Consider the following 24,923-nt stretch of genomic DNA (forward strand, 5'->3'; position numbering starts at 1 on the left):
CTGTCAAAATGACTGATTTCCCTTTTAGTTCACTTAATTCAGTAAATACATTGTAATGACATCACAGCAAACAAGTAATGAATAACATAATAATGAACTAAATGAAATACATAAATAATAAACTACTTTAAACAAAAATATAAAAACAAATCAAATAAATAATAATAAAGTAAAATAAATAAGAGACAATAATGCGTAACAAAGCAGTAAAATAAATAAACTGAACAAAATAAATAAATAAATAAATGACTAAAAATAATAAAGTAAACAATAATAATAATAATGACAAACAAATAATTAACAAATAAATATTTAAATAATGAATTATCAAAAACATTGACATCATTAATAATGAACTATAAAAAACAAAAGCACTAAACTTAAATAAATAATAATGAACCAAAATTAATTAATAAATAATGAACAATAATAGATAATAGTAATAAACAAAAATAAATAAATTACTAAACAAATAACAATAACACATAGATCATAATGAACTAAAATAAATATAAATATCATAAATCAATTGGAAATTAAATATTAAACTATATTAAATAAATGCACTATACATAAATAACAATTAACTACAATAAATGAATAAATAAAATATATAATTAAGAAAATACATAAGTAAATAATAACAATCTAAAATGAAAATAATAATAATGAACTAAAACAAATAAATAAATATTTAGATTATGAACTACAAAAAATAAATAAGAGGTTTTAATAAATAAATAATAAAGTATGATAAATATATAATGGAGAATTATAAAAATTGACGGAATAAATAAAGATTCTGTGTGTGATGTTGACTTAGAGTCAGTTTATTGTTCAGTGTCACGTAAGTCAATAGTTTAACTTTCTGTAGACTTAAACACTGTGACACAGTGATCTGTTTGTTTGCACAGCTTGACATGTCAGTCATCAAACCCCTGACGCTAACTATTAATCTCTGTGCATTATAATTAGTGGCGTATACAACGTGTTTGTGCAGGTCTGTTGTCCCTGTAAGCAGAGAGAATTTAAACCTGAGGTCAACAGAGATGATTCAAACGCCTGACACTTGACAGAACCTGCAGATGCCAGCAATAAATTATAAATCTGTAGGAATGAAGGGGAAAAAAGACTCCATCCCAAATGGTCTGCTGTAGATATGTTGACTAGAGCTTTGCCCTGTGGTTCTGCCCCGTGTGACTCCAGTGACAACGCATCTCAGGACAAAACCGCCACACAGGACCTCTGAGAGGCCAGTCATACATCAGCCAGAGACTCAAACACACTCGTCTGAGTAATGCATGTCGCTTGGTGATGTGGGGCATTAAATTGTCTTATTATAGAGTTTATAGAAAAAAACATTTTATTTAAAAGGTAAACTGCATCAAATTCAAATCCAAAAATAATGAGTGTTACCAAACAGGTTTTCTGCATAAACACAGAGTGCCGCACCTAAACTCACTACATTGGTTACATTTACACATAGCCCCGCCCATAAACTTTCTCTATTGGTTGAGACAGTAGTTGACAAGACATCAAACAGATCAATGTTTTGAAAGTGTCACAGTGTTTCACTCTTCAGGAAGTCAAACGGAGACATTTGGACAGATTTAAAATCATATTTTCAATCAAACATTTTCATAATTTTGAGGATTTTCAATTGTATTTAAATTAATGAATAAATATTACTACTGTTACATTTATTTCATAACAAAATATTTTAAATAATATTAAATACAATTCACAACATTAAACATTTTAAATCAAATTTAAACAAATAGATTTATAGATTTGTTTAGATCACACAAATTATTTTTTATTAAATGTAAATAAAAACAAATGTATCCACATTTAAATGGCTGAATGAATGACTGAATAATGAAAAATGATATTAATCTCATACTTTAAATGTATTTCATATTTGAATAAATATAACATGAACGATTCTAAATCATATTTAAATAAATATATAAAAACATTTATAGCATTTTATTCATATTTTCTCTTAATGAATGAATAACAAACTACAATTATAACAAACAGCGTATAACAAATTATGAACGCAGATTTAAAATTAAACTTAAATAAATACATTTTATAATATGAAAGATTTTAAATAAAATTTAGATAAATACATTTCATAATATGTAAGATGTTAAATGATATTTAAACAAATTAATGCATTTGTTTAAATATACATATACAATATTTTATATCATATTTGAAATAATTAAAATTCATATATAAATGGAAGAATGCATGAATGAATGAATGAAATAATGAATTCATTCATTTTCCTATTAACAAAGACTTTAAATCATATTTAAAACCTATAATAAAAAACATTAATACAATTTTAATTCATATTTGAATGAATTAATTAATTGTATAACAAATTATTATAAAAAAAATATTTAAACAAATCTATAAATAAAAAAAAACATTCATAACATTTTAATTCATATTTGAATGAATGAATTAATTTCATAACAAAAGATTTTAAATAATATTTAAAGAAATCTATAAATAAATAAATAACATTTTAATTGAAATTTGAATGAATGAATGTAAAAATAACTATAAGAAATTAACTTCATAAACATTTAAAATCATCTTTAAATAAATAAATAACAAAATCTGTGATATGAAAGATTTAAAATAATATTTAAATAAATAAACACATTTCAAAATATCAAAGATTTAATGCAATAACTATAATATTAAATGAATTTCCTAAGATGCCAGATGTCCAGTTGTATGTCAGTGTTAAACACCTACTGTATTGGCACCCATAGGCCTCCAGTCTCAGGCCGATCCTGCCATTGGAGTTCCAGTCGAGAGGCAGTATTCGGACGTACTGAGCGATGACCGGCTGCTGCAGTTTGTACATCACCACACTGTCAGCGTTCGAGTTCCCAGAGAAAGCCTTGAATGAGGGGAACAACAGCATTACGTGACCTTTTGTGGTTTGACCTGATGCACTAATGCGCTCCTGTATCTTTTATGTTTCCCACTGGATCATAAAGAAGCAGACGGTTGATCCTGAAGTCGGATGGTAAGAGAAGAGACCAGTCTATAACTCTTGCGCAGCTTAATATGAGTCGAGCCCCTGTGGTGATCGGAGCGATTCAACACGGCCAGGGGTCAGTGAGCAGCGCTCCTCTCCATCACATCACTGTATTAAAGGACATCAATACAGCACTAGCCTGCTAAACTAAAACACTGGTCTGACTACTAAGACCGGCTGGTTAGACTAGTCTATGACCAGATTAATAATTGCCATGTATAACTAGGCTGACATGCTTTTTTTATGTTAACATGACATGCATTATTGTGTTAAAAAAATGTGTACAGCACAGCACATGTACTGCACATATATATTTATATTGGACCAATAAAACATACATTAAATAACCCTTATATAGCATGGATGAATCACCATGTAGCAGATCTATACAGGTGGAGCTGGGGAAGGTGGAGGGTTTCTGAAGCAAGATGCAAATGCTACAGAAAGCCCTAGTTGTAATGTTGAGAAGAATAATTATGGACCAGTTAGACCAGCTTAAACAAGCTAAAATCAGCTAAAACCAGAACAGCATCTCAGCTCTTTTCATAATCAGAGTGTTTTCCAGTTAAGGCCCTGCTGGCCATGTAAAGAGGCAAATGGAGGCAACAAGTGGATTATTTTGCAGGGAGGAGCATTCATTTTGTCCTTAAATCTGTCAGAGATGTGTGCAATTTGGAGTTTCTGGTTTCATAGCAATTGGGAGCTGAGTAGCGCTCTCAGTGTTTGAAGGGATCAGTCGTCTGCTGGAGTGCAGAGTTAAGCCCAACAAATTGCTCTGTTTCCTGCTGAGGAGGCGCATCTCATTTGCTCTAAAGTGGCCTGTGAAATATATCAAGAGTCAAGGTGCAAATCCTCCTGCGTCAGGAGCGACAAGCTCTCGCTCTCACATGAGAAAAAAAAACCAGTCGCTCGCATCTTAAACTGTAAACGCTTCTCATGACAGACGGAGTCGTGACTAGAGTTTCTCACTGCATACTGATGACGGATCCAGACACACGGGTCTGATCTGATGGGTTAGGAAAAAACAGCACTGAATGTTAATAATAACAAGTAAACTAATTTGGGGTATGATTTATTTTATGTATTTTTTAAAGAAAATTAATCATTTTAACCAGCAGGGATGCATTAAATAAATTTTTTTAAGTGTCAGTAAAGACATTTATAATGTTATAAAATATTTCTATTTCAGACGAATGCTGTTCATTTGTTTTCAACACTGATAATAATCAGAAATATTTTTTCTGAGCAGCAAATCAGCATATTAGAATGATTTTTGAAGGATCATGTGACACTGAAGACTGAGAGTAATGATGCTGAAAATACAGATTTGATTGCAGAAATAAATTACATTTGAACAGATATTCACATAAAAAAACTGTTATTTTAAATAGTAATAAGATTTCACAATTTTATAGATTTTACAGTATTTTTGATCAAACAAATGCAGCCTTCAGAATCTTGAAGAATACTAGTTGGGTGAATCGATAAGTACAAAGCACACAGAACAGACGTCATGGCATTTCGGCAAACAAACGTGAAGAACAGAAAAGATCTGCAACTCAATTAGCATCTATTCTCTGAGTGTCAAAACTAATTAAACCCTCTCACACACTTAACAAGCTCATTTCAATAACACACTTGGCTAGTGCTGAACTCACCGGAGAGCCTGAGGAAGCTTAAATCTGTTTCTAAATCGGATTTAAGATTACACATTGAGGGAAGAGAATTCGATTTATATTTTTTCTTATCAGAGCGTGTTTTCCTTCATCTCAGGTGAGGTATTCAAGCCTTACCCCGATGCTATCCTCCTGTCGGTACGGCCTCCAATTATGGCCCGTGTCACTGAACATGAGGAGGTAGTGTGTGACCCAATCAGAGCTGCCGTATCGGCCCTGGGAGGCGATGGCTGTAATCTCCGTCCGCTGCTCCAGCTTGATTTCCAGCCACTGGTACTTATTAGAGTCCAGCGGGGACCAGCCTCCAGCACCTGCGGGACACAGCACACAGACGAAGGCTTCATACTCTGCATTCTGGGACGAGCTGCATGGATTGCATCACACGCTGTTCATGTGACGCTGTTCAACTGATCCACTGCTGAGGCACTTGTTAGGAGACAACAACTGCTGGCTTCTTATAGGGAGCATCCAAACTGAAATGCAATCCTTGTAAGACAAACGTTCGATATGAAACACTCTACATAGGCACTTATTGTGAAGTTCAAAAACTCACAGATAACTTGGGTAAATATTGGGTAAAAATGTTTGAATTAACCATGCATATAAAAATATAATTAATTTAATAATTACTTAAATACTCATAATAAAAAATCGAAAATATTTCCTTAAAAATTTTAAATAGGTAACAATTGTTAACTATTAACTACGACATTTCTCTCAATAAATTCTATTAAAATTAATAGTTAGTAAGGGTAGTTGTTAGGTTTAGGTATTGGGTAAGATTAGGGATGTAGAATAAGGTCAAGTAGAATAAGGCATTAATATGTTCTTAATTAACATTAATGCATGGATAATAATCTAGTAATATGCATGCTAATACGCAGCTAATAGGTGTTACCTATTCTAAAGTGTTACCAATATTTCTATTTAAAGGGTCATATAATGTTATAAATTTCTGTAAAGTTGCAAAGACTAAAGTCTGAAATCCAAAGAGATATTCATTATCAAAGTTAAGAGTCCACCACTCCTACCTAAAATGTCTCACTTTGTTCGTCCTTCCAAAAGAGGACACAACTAGAAATCAGTGGTTAGGTTGTATTCACAACACTGTCCCAGAACAGTTCAACCCAAATATTCAGATGTGTGCAGTGCATTTTATGGAGGACTGTTTCCTGATCCTGTGAGAGAAGACTACAATGCCAGTCGTTCTGACTCATAGTCTGTAAGTATGTTTGCATATGTAAAGGATTTGCCACTGATGATTCAAACGCAAGTTTTAAGCATTGTAGAGTAGCGCTTGTTGTTTGTCGTTTCTCCAATCAAAAATGTAGACATGGTTTTATGTTTAAGCAGCAAAAGTTATCAATTCCAGTCCTTGCACCCCCTGCTCAGCACATTTTTCTCTCATCACTTCCGACATTTCTACTATTCGAACTTAAGTGCTCTGCGAAGTGGTCATCACAGGATATTCCACCATGATTCCAGTTCAAAGCGAATGTGTATGTTCCATTCAAAGTGTATTGAAGTGTGCGGCACGTGAATTTAAATTGTATTTATTTACAGAGGTATATGATTTCAAACTTGTCCGTGTGTGAAGACGTTGCACAACGCAAATCTGTGAATTAATGTTCTGAAGTGAGGTGAACTTCAACAGATTTCCCCTGCTCAGGAAGTAGGGAGCAATGAACACTGTGTAGGGATCATGTCAATGGGAACACAGTTCACACACGAGCTGATTATCTGAGCTGTGTATGACATTTTTTATTAAGGACGGTCGCTTTTTATTTCACTTATTTTGGACTGATGCACTGCAACATCAGCTGAGTGGCATTAAACAGCTTGAAAGATCAAAAACTATTTCTAATATAACTCCGACTGGATTCGTCTGAAAGAAGGAAGTCATATACACCTAGGATGAATTGAGGGTGAGTAATGTATGGGCTAATTTCAATTTTTGGGTGAACTAACCCTTTAACCTTACCTGTCTAAGTAGGCAGCTCACTAGGTTTGGGAACAGACTATTTTTTCCCTATTTCTCCTTCATGCTGGTGTGAAGCTACGCTCGCTTATCTACACATTTTAATGAGGATAAAGCTGTTCTGCGGTAAAATCCTGTTAAAAACCTGCTTGTATTCAAACCACCACTTCATCTGATCTTTTCATTATAGGGAAATTCTCTTTATAGCTTTCAGTATCGGATATAACCCTGTGCACTATGGTTTTAAAACAATAACTTGCTCAAAAATGAATGTTTTGTGTCCTAAAGGAATTTATTTCTTCCGTGGAAGACAAATGAAGGCGTTTAGCAACCTTTTCTTTTGCATGCAATCTCAACAAAGGACAAAAAGCAATATTATGTCATAACAGGCTCTTCTGATTACTACTTTGGTGTTTTTATGGAGCTTTCTGGAAATTTGTTGGAGCTTAAAAGCATCTGTCCTCACACATTTTCACTGCATCCATCTCTGCCCCATAATGCTTTGCATGAACAATGGAACTAACTTCTATCAAACTGTAAACAATCAGCCAATGATTTTCTCAATGAACGCAAGCATTTTCATAAACTTGGTACTATGAGATGACATTATAAATACTGTATTAACCAGCTTTAGAAACCTTACAGGTAACACTGCTAATAGGCATTCAAGTGAAAAGGGGAGACGAACACATTTTAAAAAATACGAGTGAAAACAAACCTACGTTTGAGACGTGAGGATTTAAGGAGAAAAAAGGCGGCTGAAAAGAGCTCTTGACATTACAATAACAAGCATTATGTTATTCTCCTGATTCTGAATGCAGAACATGAAGGGAAATCTACAGCTCATTCAGTCAAACAAGGATGATTTTTTTTATCACAAACTTATGATTTGAAATGATTTGTTTCAATATTTTTAAGTAGAATTCCTCAAGGGAGGAAGCACCTGTTTGTTTGTTTATTAATTTACTTACAAACCCTTTGTAATAAACTTTATTTATTTTGGATTCAATTGCCCCCCCCCCCCAAAAGGTGCACAAAAAATGCAATTTAGCAAGTTTACAAAAATAAATAAATAAATAGGTCCCAATGAAATACATTAAATTTTTTCCTCAAATCCTGTTTTATTTTTACCATTTTTTATAATTATAGAGAATGTGTAATTAATTAAATTCATAAAAAAAAAACTATTTATTTACGTTTTACATTAATAGTACTCAATTAAATGTTTTATTTTTCACAAATTCTTTATTGTGCATTTAATTTTTTCTGGTGATTAAATGAAGACATAAAACATTAATTAATTTAAGTGCAATTAAAACATGGATGAAACATTGTCTGTGTTTTAATAATACTTACAATAATTAATAATACAATTTAGAAGTGCATTTTACTGTACAATAGTAATATATTTCTGTCCCAGTTTCTTCTAGTTTAACCAAACGTTTGTTTTGACGGGTTGATGTGAAGAACTGTGCCATTCGTTCACAAAGAGACACGCAGAACATGCAGGATTTATATTTAAACAGACTTTTTGCAGTTTAATAGTCACAAACACTGGTCAATAATCGCCAAAATCGGACGAATTCCATGACAGTAAATTGCCTTATTTATGACAGGATTCAGTGATTCAGTCTGTGTTATCCGTATCATAGAAATCATACAGCCACACTTTTGTCCTCCAGAGATTTAAAACAGCAAATAATTTTTAATATCAAATAGGCATTAATATTCCGAGTCCATTCACCTACAGCCGACCATAAAGTCTGACACCAATAAGCCTGAAAATCCTGTTAAATCCGTCTTCAGTAGCTGCATTCACTGGCCACCCGTAGAGCCCCGTCCCACGCTGCAGATGTGGACCTGAACACCTCAGTGGCGCAGGCTAAATCAGATCAGACGGCATCATAAACCCTTCCTGTTCCTCGTAAATCAGGATAAAACCACTGAACAGTGGGCCACCGAGGAGCACCAGGCGAGAGCGACACCTGCTTGGTACAGGAGCCGCGGCGCATTGGCAGCAAGGGAAGTGAAAGTGAAGGTTCAGCACCAGAGACAGATGGATAGAGCCATCAGACAGAACCCAAATCCAGTCGCCCGGTGAGCCTCGCTCATAATCAGGACAGCCAAACTCAAGATGGGGCTATTCTAGAGCAAGCCAGGACAGACGAACACATCAGAAACGCCAAAGCTAATAGCCAGAGGATGAATTTAAAGCGTACAGCATCTCATGCCTGAGATATTACTGAGATCTCATTTGTAAACTCTAGTTAGAGCTGTTGATCAGTCCTGTTGAATGATGGGTTCACTAAAGCAAAACAAACCTGAGGTTTAATGTTTATATCACAGAAGTTAGCCTCGGAGCAGAATAACTAGACTATTTTAGTATTTAGGGCAGCGGCAGCAAGACGCTGAGTTAAATATGTGCATCAGAAGACATTGGCTGACAACTAAACACAGACACATACACACACACAACAATGCAACAGAGTGTATCCAACTGGTCAAACATCACAAGGGTTTGTCGTCAACTCCATGCATGTAAAATCTCAAGCTTTTTCCCAGTTTCCATTAAAAGTGAGTTACCCATCCTAACGACCTCTTATACGGCCCTCATTAAAGAGTAATAGTCTCATTCAGAATAAGCTTCATCTCTGCTCGGCTGTCACAATGAATAAAGCAAAAGTCAGACGTTCATTGCCCATTTTCTGACTGGAGAGGACAAAACGTTCCTCCAAACGAACCAAGTGATTAGGGTTAATCAGGGGTCGTTGATGAGGGCAGACAAGTGGCGCTCCAACACATTTAAATCACTGTTTCATCATATTAAAACACCTGCAGCAGCACCAGAATCAATCTGAAAGAAACTGACGAACTAATGACTGCAATGCTTTATTAGCTAATCAGTGACCTACATCAAACCATGAAGTTTGAATTCTTATTATATTTCACAATCCCCATTTATTATTTTACTTTTAATAAATGCACACATACACATGTATGTATTTATTACATACATGCATACACACAGTTTGAAAATATGGGGGGTGAGTAACATCAATAATACTAAAATTACGTAATTACTTGATATTAATTCTTGTATTCAGCAAGGATGCCTTGAAGTGATGTGACAGTAAAGACATTAATGTTACAAAAAGATTTGTGTATCAAATAAATGCTGTTCTTTTGAACTTTCTATTCATCAAATAATAAAATACAACTTTTCTGTTTTCAACATTGATAATAATCGGAAATGTTTCATGTTTTCATGATTTCTGAAGATCATGTGACACTGAAGAATTGAACAACGATGCTGAAAATACAGCTGTGCATCACAGAAATAAATTACACTTTAACAGATATTCAAATAGCAAAAAGCTATTTTAATTTGTAATAATATTTCACATTTTTTCATGTATTTTTAATAAAATAAATGGTAATTTCTGAAATGCACTATGTGTAAATATCTAATCTAAATCTAAATGTTACATCCACTGAATGAAAACTCGAAGAAATGTACTACTGACTAACATGATTAAAGAAAGTTAAAAATCACCCCTGAAACAAGTTCAGCAAAGCAAACTCCAAAGAAGAGCAGACGTCTGTGTAATGAACTGACCAGAATCTCATCTATTATTTACCGCGTTTCCACCTGCAAGAGCCGAGGGACAAAAGCTAGTTTAGATTGGGACGAGATCAGCAGAAATGTCTGATGAAACTAAAAGGGACTTTTATATCGTTGATTGTTGAACATTTGATGAAGCTAATGCAATAAAAAAATATATATGAGCAAAAAATATATATATATGAGGTAACAAGAGGATATGAAGTTAAATGACTTCTTTTTGGTTAATTGCATCTGCTGAGTTCATCTGAAGGGATTATAATGAGGATCTAATTTGCTCTTTTTTCACATTGATTGCAGATTTAAATGCTATTAAACTATGTTAAAAGCAAAACACGTGAAAGAGTAAATTATAGTTATTATCCTTTGGCCATGCACTAAAAATTCAGTTTTCACACAGCACAAAAAAGTTATAATTATATACACATTTTTTATATATTACAATATCTATTTTTGTACATTACATGCATTAAATAATTTTTTAATTGCATATGTTGTGAATTACAGATATAATAATTTCGAACTTAATTTTTTATATATACATTTGTAATTAAATACATTAAAAATATTAATATATTAAATAACATTATATAACATAATCATTCTGTGTTTCTAACAGCTGTATTATTTTGCTTCAATATATAATGGCCTTGTAAGTATGGCTGTTATATCCTACGGATAAAATCAAAAATTGGCAGCGGCCATCATGAGAAACATGATCACATTTGCATTTTAATTAAACCCTGTGCGCAGTATTCATATCTATTTATCTGCGACATGGTGAGGAACGATTACACCTGCTGATAGACTAACAGCCGATGGTTTAAAGGACAGCTAATGGCAGCCGTAATGATACGGACACAGAGGAAGGTTTCAGAGAAACCCAGCGCTCTTCACAGCGAGAGTCTGCCGGGGTTGGGGAATTAGCACATGGGGAATTTGCTTTTCTATCCCATGATTCAAAGAGCTTGGCTGCGATATCCCAGCAGATTTGTGCAATGAAATATAGCATGGATTCCGGCCTGTGCTTGGAGGCATTCGATTGGGAAGAATCTCATAAAGTCTTGTAAATTCATTATTGCTCTAATAATGTTGTTTGGACTTTTCATCCTTTGTGATAGTTGTGTGTGAGTCTCTCAACTGGCCTTAGTGTGAAAATATGGATCTCAAAATCATAAACTTAAGAAAACCATAAACCTGAGAATGTGCATGACCTGAAGGATTTTTCTGAAGAAGAACTGTTTAGGACAAACAAGGATGAACAACCATCTCAAAACAAAAGACAACAGACAATGGTACAGTAAGTACATTTTTGCATGGGGCATTTTATTTTGTAAATTCAGTTATTTAGCTTGTGGACTATACATGTTAACATCTGTGAAATACATTTATACATTTATGCATTTAGCAGATGCTTTTATCCAAAGCGACTTACTGTGCATTCAGGCTATACATTATTTTGCCAGTATGTGTGTTCCCTGGGAACTGAACCCATGACCTTTTGCGCTGCTAATGCAATGCTCTCCAACTGAGCCACAGGAACATAAATAGCTTATTCATGACAGTGCTAATTAAAAATAACGTGCAATTTGCATGATCACTCTTATTTTGTTGTAATTATATAAATTTTGCATATTCTGAAATGAAATCTTTATGAGCAGAACTGTAGCTTAGGATGCTTTTTGCAGGGTGTCAAGATTTTTTTTTATATAGTAATTTTATATTTCAAAAGCTCGGGTTTTGAATTTTTACATTGTTACATCCCTAGTATATTAGTATATCAATGATACTAAAATAACACTGGTACAGTGTCAAACATGTTTGGAATGATATGAGGATAGAGTAAATTGTGACAGAAGTTAAATCTTTGGATAAACAATCCTAATCCTAACAAGTTGTGAAAAGCGTGCTTGTGTATCTTTGTTTAAAGTAAACTGGACTTTCTGTATGTGTGCTTTGAGATTCAAACTCTTCTGTCTGCGTTGACCTGATCCAGACATCAGCCTGGAGGAATCTCAAACTATTTGTTATTTTCCACATGCTTCCAAACTTTTACGTGCCACTCGGTTTGACCTTTAGTCTGAGTCCTATATGGTGCTGCTTTAAGATTTCTATTGATTTTCTGAAATCTCACATGGTTCTGATAGAGCCACAAATATCTTGGAATTTAATTTAGCCTGAAGTACTTACAGAAGAAGTCAAACTTCTAATGTCTAGACAATGAAGTCGTGGAGTGACGTCTGGGGAACCAAGGATGGGAATTGTAGGGAATTTTAGCGATTCTGGGACTGATTCCTCATATCAATTTTCATTCCTAAATGATTCTTTTAACATTTAAAGAATCATTTTAACAAGGGTTTGATTGTTTTCATTTTAGTGTTAGGATAACATTATAATACCATGCATATTTTTACTTTTTTATGATTATTTAAAGAAAAAAACAATCCAAAAGTTGAGGTTTAATGCTATAGAAAAGCAATCAATGTTTTTCAGTTTGAGTGTTTTCTGCTTGTTTATTTGCATCTATAAATATGGCATTCAGTTGTTCCAAACAATGGTATAAACATCATTCAATTTAAATTGTGATAATTGTAATTAATAGTCACAATCTCACAATTTCAAGGGAATACTGATATGATTTTTTGTCTAAATCATGCCGCCCTACATATGCGCACCGCACCGTGTTTGCACATACAGTATATAGGGTGACCATACATGTAATTTTTACAGGAAACGTCCTGGCCAGGATTTCTATATTGCCTAAAACATCCAGGGCTGAGTTTCCCAAAAGCTTCGTAAGCCTAAGAAGTTCGAAAAAAAAAAACGATTGTACGATGCTGTACTGATCTTAATTTTACGGTCTGTTTCCCAAAAGCATCGTAACTTAAGTTGCGATTGTATGGAGTAATCGTAAAGCCCTAAGTGCATCGTAAGAAGAACGATTTATGCAGCCACCTGCAGGACAATCGGCAGATTACACCTTTAACTTGATACAAGTGAAATGTGATTATAATATGAGGATTTGATTGTGCTTTATTGTACACTTTATGACTCGTTTTCTTTCATGATTTTTTTTTTATAATTTATAAATTAAATAATTAAAAAGGGCAGAAAAAATGTAAATACAAATGTAAATTAAATGACTGAACAACAACAGAAAAAAAGAAGAAAAAAAGAAGAAGAAATGTAGGAAATGCTTCAAAGACTGGGGGAAAAAATTATGTCAATGACTTGCTGAAGTACACGAAAACCAGCTGTATTGGACCCGGAAATAACTTCTCTCTCTCTCCTTCTCTCTCTATAATGTATATAAATAAATACATTTAAATAAATGTATGGATTTAGCAGGCGCTTTTATCCAAAGCGAGTTACAGTGCATTCAGGCAGCTGGCAACATTTTTGACCAAACATAATATATAAACATATCAAGTATATTATATATTAATATGTAAAGTATAATATTATACACTATAATATAATATAATATAATATAATATCGTATTGTATTATAGTTATTATATCCAAGTTGTCTGTCTGGAACGCAGTATTAGGTTAACGTCAATAAACGATAGTGTAATACAATTTCGAGCCATTCTTAGATGACATTTCAGCACTTGACAAACGGACAGCGACTGGGATTGCTTTAGGTGCATTGTTGGGAAACGCACGTGAAACAATAATGAACGATTGTAGAATGACTTGTAGGAAATGCTCTTAAGCGCTAAGATCAATCGTTATCAGGAAACCCGGCCCAGGTTTTGGCTGTTTTATGTGTTTTGGAGGAGGCGTTGGAGAATGGTTATGAAGGGAGGGTGGGATCTTATACTTTTAAAGGTAAGTTGCTACTGCAAGCCTTTCCAAAATCACCTACCCTACCTTTAAAGGGGTCATGAACTGTTGCTTTTAATTTATTTTATTTTATTTTACACTGTTGGTCCACTTATGACTTACCACACAGGTTTTTACATTCAAAAACATCAAAATCCATAAGTAATGGGCTATTTTCTTCCCTGGTTGTTAGGCTGGCTCGAAAAACGCTGGTTTTTATGGGTGTGCTGCATTGAAGACAGTTTTGCATAGTAAACTACCTTTCTGCGTCCTTCATAGTTGGAGCCATCTGTGACTTTAGACACGTACACATAACAGAGAAAAGTTCACAATGGAAACCACTGTGAAATGAAGCAAGCAAACGCTCAATGTTTTACATACATGAGCTGAAACTTTATTGAAAAATAATGTTCTAACACACATTCCTAATATTTTAAGAAAGTGTGTTCTTCCACAACCAGGCACTGCAAACATTCTGCGATCTTTAACGGCATGTTATTTACTTGGTTGCTTGATCTGGTTTAGCGGCATTTGTTTTATTTCCCTACAATCTTATATGCAAATCAGTGGGCGGGGCTACATAATTATGCATTGATATTTTTATGTGGAGGCGGAGTTTAACCAATCTATTACCTCATTTAATCTAGAATCTGGCGTTCGCTGGGCCTGGTGTCAATACAAGTTTTTATTTCAGTAACAAGGACGTTTTCAATTCGGAAACAAAGTACGATGACCTCTTATGTATCAAAACCTCAAGTAAAAGTTGACTCTTTAAGATTCAAGATGCTACAAAACCGCCCAAACCAGAAGCCCGTCTCTCTCCCAGAGTCCAGCGTGTTGAGCTGGTTTTATTCAGAGTTTGATCTCAGTCTCCAGCCAGCAGTCGTGCGGATGAGGCGACTGCAGCCTCCGTTTTTTTTCTCTGCGGCTTTTAAGCAGAAATATCAGACCTGGCGTTGCAGTCTTTGAAGTGCTGCTGTTTGTTTGTTGATGAGTGTGTGTGTGTGTGTTTGTGTCACACCTTTGAAGACTACTTTCTGTGAGGAACAACAATTCCTCTTCCTTCTACTCCAGGTATTAATGTTGTCGCTCCTGTAGGAAACATGTTTGCACTTAAACACTGTGCTGCAGTGCCATGTCTATTTGCTCTTAATACGTGAGGCGGGCTGTTTTTTGAGCTCATCTGTAATGTGGTCACCTGTCAGCCTCAAGAGAGATGCATTCACGAATACACCGAATGCCACGACACAAAGATAAACCGCTGAATCTCACTGAAGCTGATGAGCTGCCACAAATGACACCAGATGCTTGCTGGCATCAAAAGTGCCATGACCCACTGCTTTGCAGTTCTTGCCCAGAATAAACAGCAATTTATCAACATACTATAAATTTTATGGTATTTTGCCACTTACTGTATATTGATAGGGAAAGTAGTGGTAAATACTATGGAAAAACAAATGAAGTTTCTACATGACATAATTAAATTTCAGGGCAAGAATACAAGTAAACTCTGTATTAGTACTCAATTTAAGCTTGTAAAGTTTGAACTTATAAGTTGAAATCGTTGGTCATGTTTACAAGGATTCTTTGAGTAAATAAAGTTATATTACCGGTGTTCCCATCATGCCCTGGGGCATTAATAATTAATAAGGTTGAAATTTCCAATGGTTTTTGAGTTGTATTTACAGTGCTTTTGTTTAGGTTGTAGTCATGGCCAAATGGTTGCTGTTAAAAGGGTGTATGATATCACCAAAATCATATTTCACAGTATGAGAAATTTTATTTCACGATAACGTTATGTACCTCGATATGCCATTTTTGTTGTTGTTGTTATTAAAATTAAGAAAAAGAAACAAATTACAAGCACCACAGAGCAAGTAAATCTGAAATAAACTTTTTAATTTATTCAGCTACATTAGGCTAGGTTTATTTAACACGTCGAAATTATTTTACAGAAATTGAATAAAGGGTATATATCAAACACTGCATAGTCTTCACAGAGTAAACTTCAAATAATTAAGTAGAAATTACTTATCGAACTCTAACTGGCTACGTTAAATTAATTTTTTTCTTTGCTAATTGTCCTTTTTAGTTAAAGGAGTCATACCCTCGTATTACCTTGGATACCTACTGCTGTATTATAGTCTTTCAGGCCCTTCTAAAAAAGAAAAATGGAAAAAAAATAAACACAGAGCTCCTCAGACCCTTATTTCTGTAGGCATTATTGTCTCGCGAGATCTGATGCGATATTTTGGCTGATATCGTGGACGGTCATTATAATAATGCAAATGAGGGGAGCGTTGATTGGTTGCAGGAAGAGGGGGGGGGGTTGACAACGCAGGTAACGCTTTAGCATATCATTACAAACTGACATCATGGCGCAAGTTGTGAATGAATGCGACCGGCTTCCCGGCCAGTGTATAAGTATGAGGAGCCGTTTAGGGCTTAAATCTAACTTCATTCACGCACACATATGAAACACGCTTGCATATATACTAAGTGGTCACACATACATGTATATGAACTCACGCACATAACGTTACTCATATGAGACACGAGCACAGCACACACACACAAATATAAGACGAGCACAGCACACACACACAAACTAGACGGCGCCTCATATATAAGCGTTAGGCAACAAATAAACAATAACCGAATTCATGATGATCTCAGTCATTTGTTTTTTACAAAGTACGTTAGCAGCCATTCCCCATACCTCGAAGCTAATACTCCTGCCAGTGTTGTGCCTGAACGCGTTCATTGAACGATAGTTCATGAACTCGTTCATATTTTGGGCGAACATGAACTGAACGTACCGCATTACTGCCTGATGAACGTTACTGTGAAGTCGTTCATTCTGGTGTCTGTGAACGCCACGCTCTCTCTCAGTTTAACTTCGTTCAGTAGGATGCCAGATTTCTATAAAGCCTTCTAGGCGAAAACACACCTAAAACACACCGTAAACCGGCCTTAATATGTAGCGGAAAAAACACCCAATCTGGCAACACCAGACTCTCTTGTTCAAACTCGTTCATCAAAATGAACAAATCTTTTTTCGAGTCATTTCGTTCACTTAAGGGGCTTTAAATGTTACTTTTAACTGGCAAATTCCCCGAACACATCAACCTACGCAATCTTGATCATATTCTGAATTAAGAAATCATTATAATGCAGTCAAAAGTCCGTTTTTGCAGTCCGTTTACAGGGAACATAAATTATTACTTCACCACGAGTCTTTCGTTTATTTGTCTAGTGACAGACGCAATAGCAGCATACAATAGCCGCATTAGCAGTTATGCTGTTTGTTACACACAGTAGAGCAATAAAAACACAGTCTTACCGTTTCAATTGCAGGCAATTTTGTTGGAATGGCGCTTTTCCCGAGCTTCGATGCCAACTTCGCCTGATATTGCCCCAAATTTGTGAAGGATTTCGGCGTACAATGTTTAGCACAAACACGTAACGATAAGCCAGTGGGAAGGGTTGAAGGAACCGCGTCATTAAAAATGAATTTAATCCACTGGTCTCTGATAGGTAGGTCCGTTCTTGGTAGAGAAAACACATTTACATGTTGATTCTGGCAGTCAACCACAGAGCAACTCACGTGTGCACTAGTTCCAGCATCTTTCTCGACTGAATATGAGGGGGAGAGGGGAAGGGCGAGCTTCCTGCTGCGGTGTCCATATATGGTATATCCTGCCGCGTCTTGACGTCAAGACGGGGAAGAAATCAAAATCTCGTATTTGAGTGCGCGTGCACGTGGGCTATTTTACAAACCCTGAGGTAAACAAACGCTTCACTTTTAAATATCGGCTTCCCGGCCAGTGTATAATCGTTAGGCAATCATAACCTACATTGATTCTCGTGGAAAAGTGAAAATTGTGGGTCATGACTCCTTTAAGTAGATTTTACTTAATTCCATTTAAATTTTTTTCTTAAAAAAATACATTTAACCAATTGTTTTTTTTATGTAGAATCAGGGTTACAAGAGTTAAAACTAAACTAAAACCTTAAATAAAAATTATATTATAGAAATAAATGTTAAATAAAATTAAATTAAATAACACACACATACACATACAAAAAATGATTTTTCGATTAATCGTTTTTATAAAATGTGGTCGATTCAAAATCGATTCTCAAAGGCCATGAATCAAATTTTTTTTCCATATTTATTTCCGCAAACACTGAACGTAAGATTAACGTTAATCTAATTACAAGTCTTCTCCACTAGATGTCACCCTCTTATTTGCCTTGTGCGATGTTACCAAGGAGCGAGAGGCGAACCTGTCATTCATTCATTCAGTGCTTAAAATGGTGGTTTCAGGTAGTTTGTCGACATTGATGCCACCTTCACATAAAAATATGGAAGCATTTTAGATTTCGTAAGCATTGTAAACACAATAGTGTTGTGGACAAGAACAAAGCAATTTTCATCTTGCTTAAAAAATTGTATTGTATTTATTTAACATAATTGTATGCATTTGAAAATTAGAGATGTGTTATGTTTTAATGTACCCAAGTGTACCTAAAATGAAAGAGTTTAAAAGTGCCATGTGCAAAAATTGAGGTAAAAATATCCAAAAAATGACCTACACCCATCAAAAGAATGAGAAGAAATAAGGGCGATGATGTCATTAAAAAATGTCAAGTTATAGTGCTGCAGAGATATCAACCTTAATTAGCACTAGCATTACTAGCCCTGGCCCGACAGGTGTCGTAATACCAGTTTCGGCCATGGGAGGCGGTATGCAGGCAACATAACCACCAGCCAACCTGCAATACACGAATAACTCGCACGGCTTGTGGGCGTACTTATACCTGATGTCAATCGTGTGGAAAGTACAGCCCACTACTTCAGTTCAGTTCAGGGAAGAGAGCGACTGAAGCCCTTGGCAAGAGACCACCACCCGCTACAGGGAAACAACCGCGCTCGGAATCACAAATCATATCCGATAAGAAAAGGAGCCGAACCAGTGTAAACATCGGCACTGCTTTCAATCGCTGAAGACAACTGATGGACCTGAAAGAAAAGAGGTTCAACACCGAACTTGCAACATTTCTTTTGGATTGGTAAGTTAGATGCTGTTAGTATTTCGCTAGAAGTTTGTTTTATATGTATGTGTATTTTTTTTCGGGAAGTTATAACATAGAAATGTATCGAAGGCTGTTCTATAAACGTGCTAATGTTAGCGATGGCTAACCGTAGCTGCGTTTGATAATTAGCTAGCTATAACTTACCCATTTTTTTATATCATAAGTAACTTGCTCTAACTAGTCTGTTGGTCTCCGTGTCCTCTTTGCTTCGTGGTTTTTCTGTACGTGAGAAAATTGATGTGTGGCGTGAAAGCGTGTGAAAAGAGTCAATAGCGTGTGTCTCACGGTGAATGCTTGAGAGTTGGCAGCTCTGGTTACGTTGGTTGGTGCTAGCTTGGTCAACATCAGCTGTCTGATGTTAACCAATGATGTTGACAGAATGCTGTCTGTCAAATTAATTTAATTCAAATAATGTGTATATTCAACTCAATGTAATATGAACAAAACGAATATGAACATATTCACTGGTAAAGGTGAAGGGAGTAGCTTGAAGATGTCATGTTTCAAAATCACTTGACATCACCCAACGTTCCTCTGGAGGCAAGACTTATAGCAGCGGTTCTCAATTCCAGTCCTCGCGCCCCACTGCTCTGCATATTTTGCATGTTTCTCTTTGTTAACACACCTGATTCAGATAATCAGCTCGTTAGAAATGAACTCCGTGCATGAACTGTTTTTCAAATGTTCATTGCTCCCTACTCTCTGAGCAGGGGAAATCTGTTGAAGTTTACCTCACATCGAAACATTCATTCACTGATTTATGCTGTGCAGCATCTTTAAACATGGACAACTGTGACATCATATACCTCTGTAAATCAATACAATTTAAATTCACGTCTTGCGCACTTCAATGCACTTTGATTGGAACATATAGCTACGTTCACTTCGAACTGGAATCATGGCTGAATATCCTGTGATGTCCACTTCGCAGGGCACTTATGTTCGAATAGAACCAATGTCTGAAGCTCTAAGAGAAACGTTCAAAATGTGCAGAGCAGTGGGGCGCGAGGACTGCAATTGAGAACCGCTGTCTTATAGGCTTCAGCTATGCTCTAGGGTTGTTGTGAAGGTAGGGGCGGAGCATAGAGACTATGCCGTTTCTCGTTTGTTACTCTAGAGTAGACCAATTCACTTTATTGAGGCATACTGCCCCCATCTGGTATGGAATGTGGAGTATGACTTGATTTTTTTGCCAGACATGAAAGATGGCACCTTTAAAATACAGGTTTGTGGCTCTTAATTTCTTTGTATTAATTACACAATTGTAAACTTATGTTCACTGTTCTTTTTTATACATATAGTATTTGTATTTGTATCTATGTTCAATAAGTTGAATCGAGAATCGAGTATAGAAAATCGAATCGAGAATCGAATCGATCTGGAACATCTGAATCGATACCCAGCCCTAACACATATATTTGCCAGAGCAATTTCATTTCATTTTTAACAAAACTAAATAAGCTAAAACTATATATATATATATATATATATATATATATATATATATATATATATATATATATATATATTTAAACTATACAGATATGTTTAAAATAATAATAATAATGAAATAATACCATACAATAAAAAAACAAAAAAAACAAAAAAATTTATATATATATATATATATATATATATTTTTTTTTTACTAAAAATAAAATGTAATTCAGAAAATGAACAGAAACTATAAAGGTGTCTCTGTGATCTAAAACAGTCTCTAAATATCTAAAATAACACTTTTTAGAAAACAATGTGCTTTATTTATAGTAACAAATCGATTTTCTCAGAGGCTCTTACTGCATGTGCATTGCAAGCTATACAGCATGTTCAACATGCAACCCTTGACAGAACTGAGAAATACTAAGTGATTTCTTCATCGTTTCCTGCAGTTACGTCCGTAAAACTGTTTTCGAGTACAAAAAGTAAATTATTGAAGCGGTAATTTTTTTTTATAAATTGTTTTTCTTGTTTTACGTGTCACAGTAATGATCAATCTTCAGGTTATTTAGTGCTTTAACCAGTGGTGGACGAAGTACACAAATGAAGTACTTGAGTAAAAGTACACATACATATAATAAAATATTACTCCAGTAAGAGTAAAAGTACTCCTTTTTCAATTTTACTCAAGTGAAAGTACAAAAGTACTTGATTTTTTATGTGATAGATGTTTGCAATTTTATATAGGCTACTTAATTTAATTTTATATTAGCACATATTTTGTATAATCCTACTGCTCAAAATAACTGGGATTTTTTCCAAAATAACCACGATGTGGAGTCAAGATATATTTTTGTTGTTTATATGGACTACGCTGATGAGAGTAATGTTCACTGTGAAGCTTACACTGTGATGTACCTGAGAGAAAACAGAGATGACCATCAGATTTTCACCAGTAAGAACAAAGTATTTTAAAGTTTGTTGTTTTACAGAACATCACAGTTCTATATGACATGATAATAAGGCCTGAAGTTAGGAAGAACATTTTAAGGAAAATATAATTATATTTTCATAATGATTTTTTCCTTCTCAAACCTTGTCTGTGGTATAAAAACACCCCTGGCCAAACGGGGTGCATCTCTTCCCACTTTGATAATTACTGTAGTTACCGTGTTCTGAACAACACATCCTTTCTTTTCTCCCCAGATGTAATCTATATATATATAGGTGTTTGAATAAAAATATTTGGACAGTATTTATAAAAATTACCTCAACTTAGCACCAGCAAGCTTGTAAGCTAGACAGTTAGCATCAGCTAACAATATTTACTTATTTTCAGTACGGTTATGAATAAACATTCATGTCTGTCTACTCGTCTTGTTAATCTAAACTATAAAACGTTACTGATGATAAACAATATAAAAACAGTTAACATTACGGTAGCGGGGAATTTGAACGTTCATGAGTTATTGAATTTAATCTGTGTTATTGTAATGTTTTTTTTTTTAATAACTTAATAACTTACTAATAAGTTATTAATAACTTAATAACTTAATAACATTAATAACTTACTTTTAGCAACATCAGACGCACGCGCGCTCACAAGATCCAGAACAGCTGCAGTCGGATAATTCTAATTCGTAAACGAATCGTTTGGTGCGATTTGCGATCAGATTTAAAAGTTTATTTTGAAAAGACTCAGTTCGTTCATGATGAATCAGACACCGCTTCTGCGTGATATATTATAGGGAGTAATGATATGTTTTATGAAATGTAGTGAAGTTAAAAGTATGATTTTATGCTTTGGAATGTAGTGAAGTAAAAGTAAAAGTTACTCAAAATAAAACTACTCCAGTAAAGTACAGATAGTTGAAAAATGTACTTAAGTACAGTAACGAAGTAAAGCTACTCCGTTACTGTCCACCACTGGCTTCAACACATCCTAAAGTTTGCATTATCAAAGTTTATTAGTATAAAAGTAAATCGGGTTTAAATGTCAGGAGTGTCTGTCAGGACGAAAGTAACAATTGTTACTTTTGTCCCACTACAGTGACAAGAAGTGTTTCTTTTGTTCCGGTGGATGCTATACTGTACATTTCAGTGTCTTGCATCAATTATTAAAAATGTTTATGTCATTGTGACGAGTGGGGCGGGGCCGAGGGATGTGGGAACACGAGTGAGGCCGGTGGAGTGATTGGGAAATCCGCTACACCTGCGAGTCCCACAGAGGAGATGGAAGGATATAAAACTGGAGCGACGACAGTGAAGGACGAGAGAGGACCAGGCCTGGGCTTTTAGTTGTGTTTTGGTCTTTATTTTGCGCGCATCAGTCGTCCGTGAGGGGCTGATGCGCTGTTTTGTGTTTATTTTGAATTATTAAATGTTGTTTGATTGTCCGCCAGTTCCCGCCTCCTTCTTCCCGATGATTATTAAGGTTTAATTCATTACAGTGGTGCCGAAACCCGGGAGAAGGAGGGACGCGCTGCTGAAGATCCCTCGCCGCTGTGGTGAATCCGCGGTGCCACAGAGCAGACGAGGAGTGTGCCGCCATGGACGCTCAAGGCGGTGGACTGGACCGAGTTGCCGGGGACGGGCGAGCTCGCTGCCGACCGCCCACGATATGGAGGGATGGCTGCCGTCCGTGAGGGAGCAGAGGAGTCGGCGCCGTTCGCCAGGGGGCCGGAGCCTGCTGCCTCCATGAAGGAATCCGGAGGAGCAGGGAATGGGGGACTCCTGCCGGCTGCCCAAAACCGGAGGAGCCGTCGCCGTCCACCGGGCGGCGGAGGAGTGTCGTGCCGTCTGCCGAGGGCCGTCCAGTGCCACCGCCAGGCACCGCGGAGGAAATCACCCAGCTGGTGGAGGGCCGAGCAAGACGAGAGAGGACCAGGCCTGGGCTTTTAGTTGTGTTTTGGTTTTTATTTGCGCGCACCAGTCGTCCGTGAGGGGCTGGTGCGCTGTTTTGTGTTTATTTTGTTATTAAAGTTTTATTGTGATTGTCTGCCGGTTCCCGCCTCCTTCTTCCGGATGAATACGAAGGTTTAATTCATTACAGTCATATTATACCAAAACAATATGTCTGATTGAGGGTCAGAAAGACAGACAGAGGTCTGGATTAATCCAGATGTTTGTAAGAGGGGGTTTCTGGATGGAAAAATGAATAGGCCTACTGTTACATTATGTTTAGAATTTATATTATGCTAATGTGATTTAATTTTTATATTGTTCATGCTGTTGAAAAAGTGTTTTATAAAAATACACTGAAAAAAAAAAATCAGGTTTGTACAGTCGGGTTTTGAGATATTTGATTAAACTTTGATTTAATAATAATTAAAAATAAAAATACGAAAATGTAATTTAATAATTTTTTGCAAAAATAAAGAACAGAATATGTTTGCAGTTACATATTAACAAGGTCATAGTCAGGTATACTTAATAAAAATAAGAGTAACAGAAAGAAATCTAGTTTATACTGTTGTGTTACTTTCGTCCCAACTGATGGGGTTGAAAGTAAAAATGTACAGCTTATGTTCAAAGTGAAATTATACTGAAATCTTTCTACATTTCTATAAAATACCACCTGGTATTGATAGACCACACTTCTGAGTTACTGACCACAGCAGAAATATATCTCTGTCTACAACATTATCTTTTAAAATAAAGTTTTTCTGAAAAATGGTACTTTCCCCTGCCCCTGCGCTCTCCTAGCATTTTTTATGATACTTTTTAGCATAATTGTAATACTATAATAGTTATCAATATTATGAATCCATTTTTATTTTTCTGTTTTCATTTCAATGTAGTTAAAGTTGTAGTAATTTTGTTGTGTTTTTGTAATTTTCATACATTTTTTAAATGTCTATATAGTTTTTATTAAACATTTTTATTTCAATTTTAGATATTTTAGTAGTTGAACTAAATTAAAGATGGGAAATTTTGCCTTGGCATCTGCTTTATCTTCATTTGTTTTAAATTTTAGTTATTATTATAATTTATTTTTTCAGGTAACAACATTTCCTTTAATAATCTAAGCTTTAGTTAACTTAACTCCAATAACATGTCACCTTTATTTCTATAGCACTTTATACAGTAGAGATTTGTGTCAAAGCAGAAGTAGAAGCAGAAGAGTGAATAATGACTGAAGGTGTTGAATTACCGTCTCTGCGGTTGAGTTTGGCGAAGCCCGGCCCGTGACTGTTGGACAGCTCTGATGAACTC

General features: G+C 35.3%; 1 protein-coding gene across 4 annotated transcripts in view; it reads right to left on the bottom strand.

The window, feature by feature from the left end:
• LOC132132082 (contactin-associated protein-like 4) overlaps positions 1 to 24,923 on the bottom strand; it is a 103,606-nt gene that overhangs the window by 59,877 nt on the left and 18,806 nt on the right. For all 4 annotated transcript variants that reach the window (XM_059544320.1, XM_059544321.1, XM_059544319.1 and 1 more), the window contains exons 2-4: positions 24,862 to 24,923; positions 4,861 to 5,054; positions 2,779 to 2,926 (exon numbers count right to left, since the gene is read on the bottom strand). The exon at positions 24,862 to 24,923 is cut by the window's right edge and continues 49 nt beyond it. In XM_059544320.1, the coding sequence (XP_059400303.1) occupies positions 2,779 to 2,926; positions 4,861 to 5,054; positions 24,862 to 24,923 (404 nt within the window). The remainder of the gene's footprint in view (positions 1 to 2,778; positions 2,927 to 4,860; positions 5,055 to 24,861) is intronic.

The sequence above is a fragment of the Carassius carassius genome, chromosome 49 (genome assembly GCF_963082965.1).
Source record: "Carassius carassius chromosome 49, fCarCar2.1, whole genome shotgun sequence".
Taxonomy (NCBI): domain Eukaryota; kingdom Metazoa; phylum Chordata; class Actinopteri; order Cypriniformes; family Cyprinidae; genus Carassius; species Carassius carassius.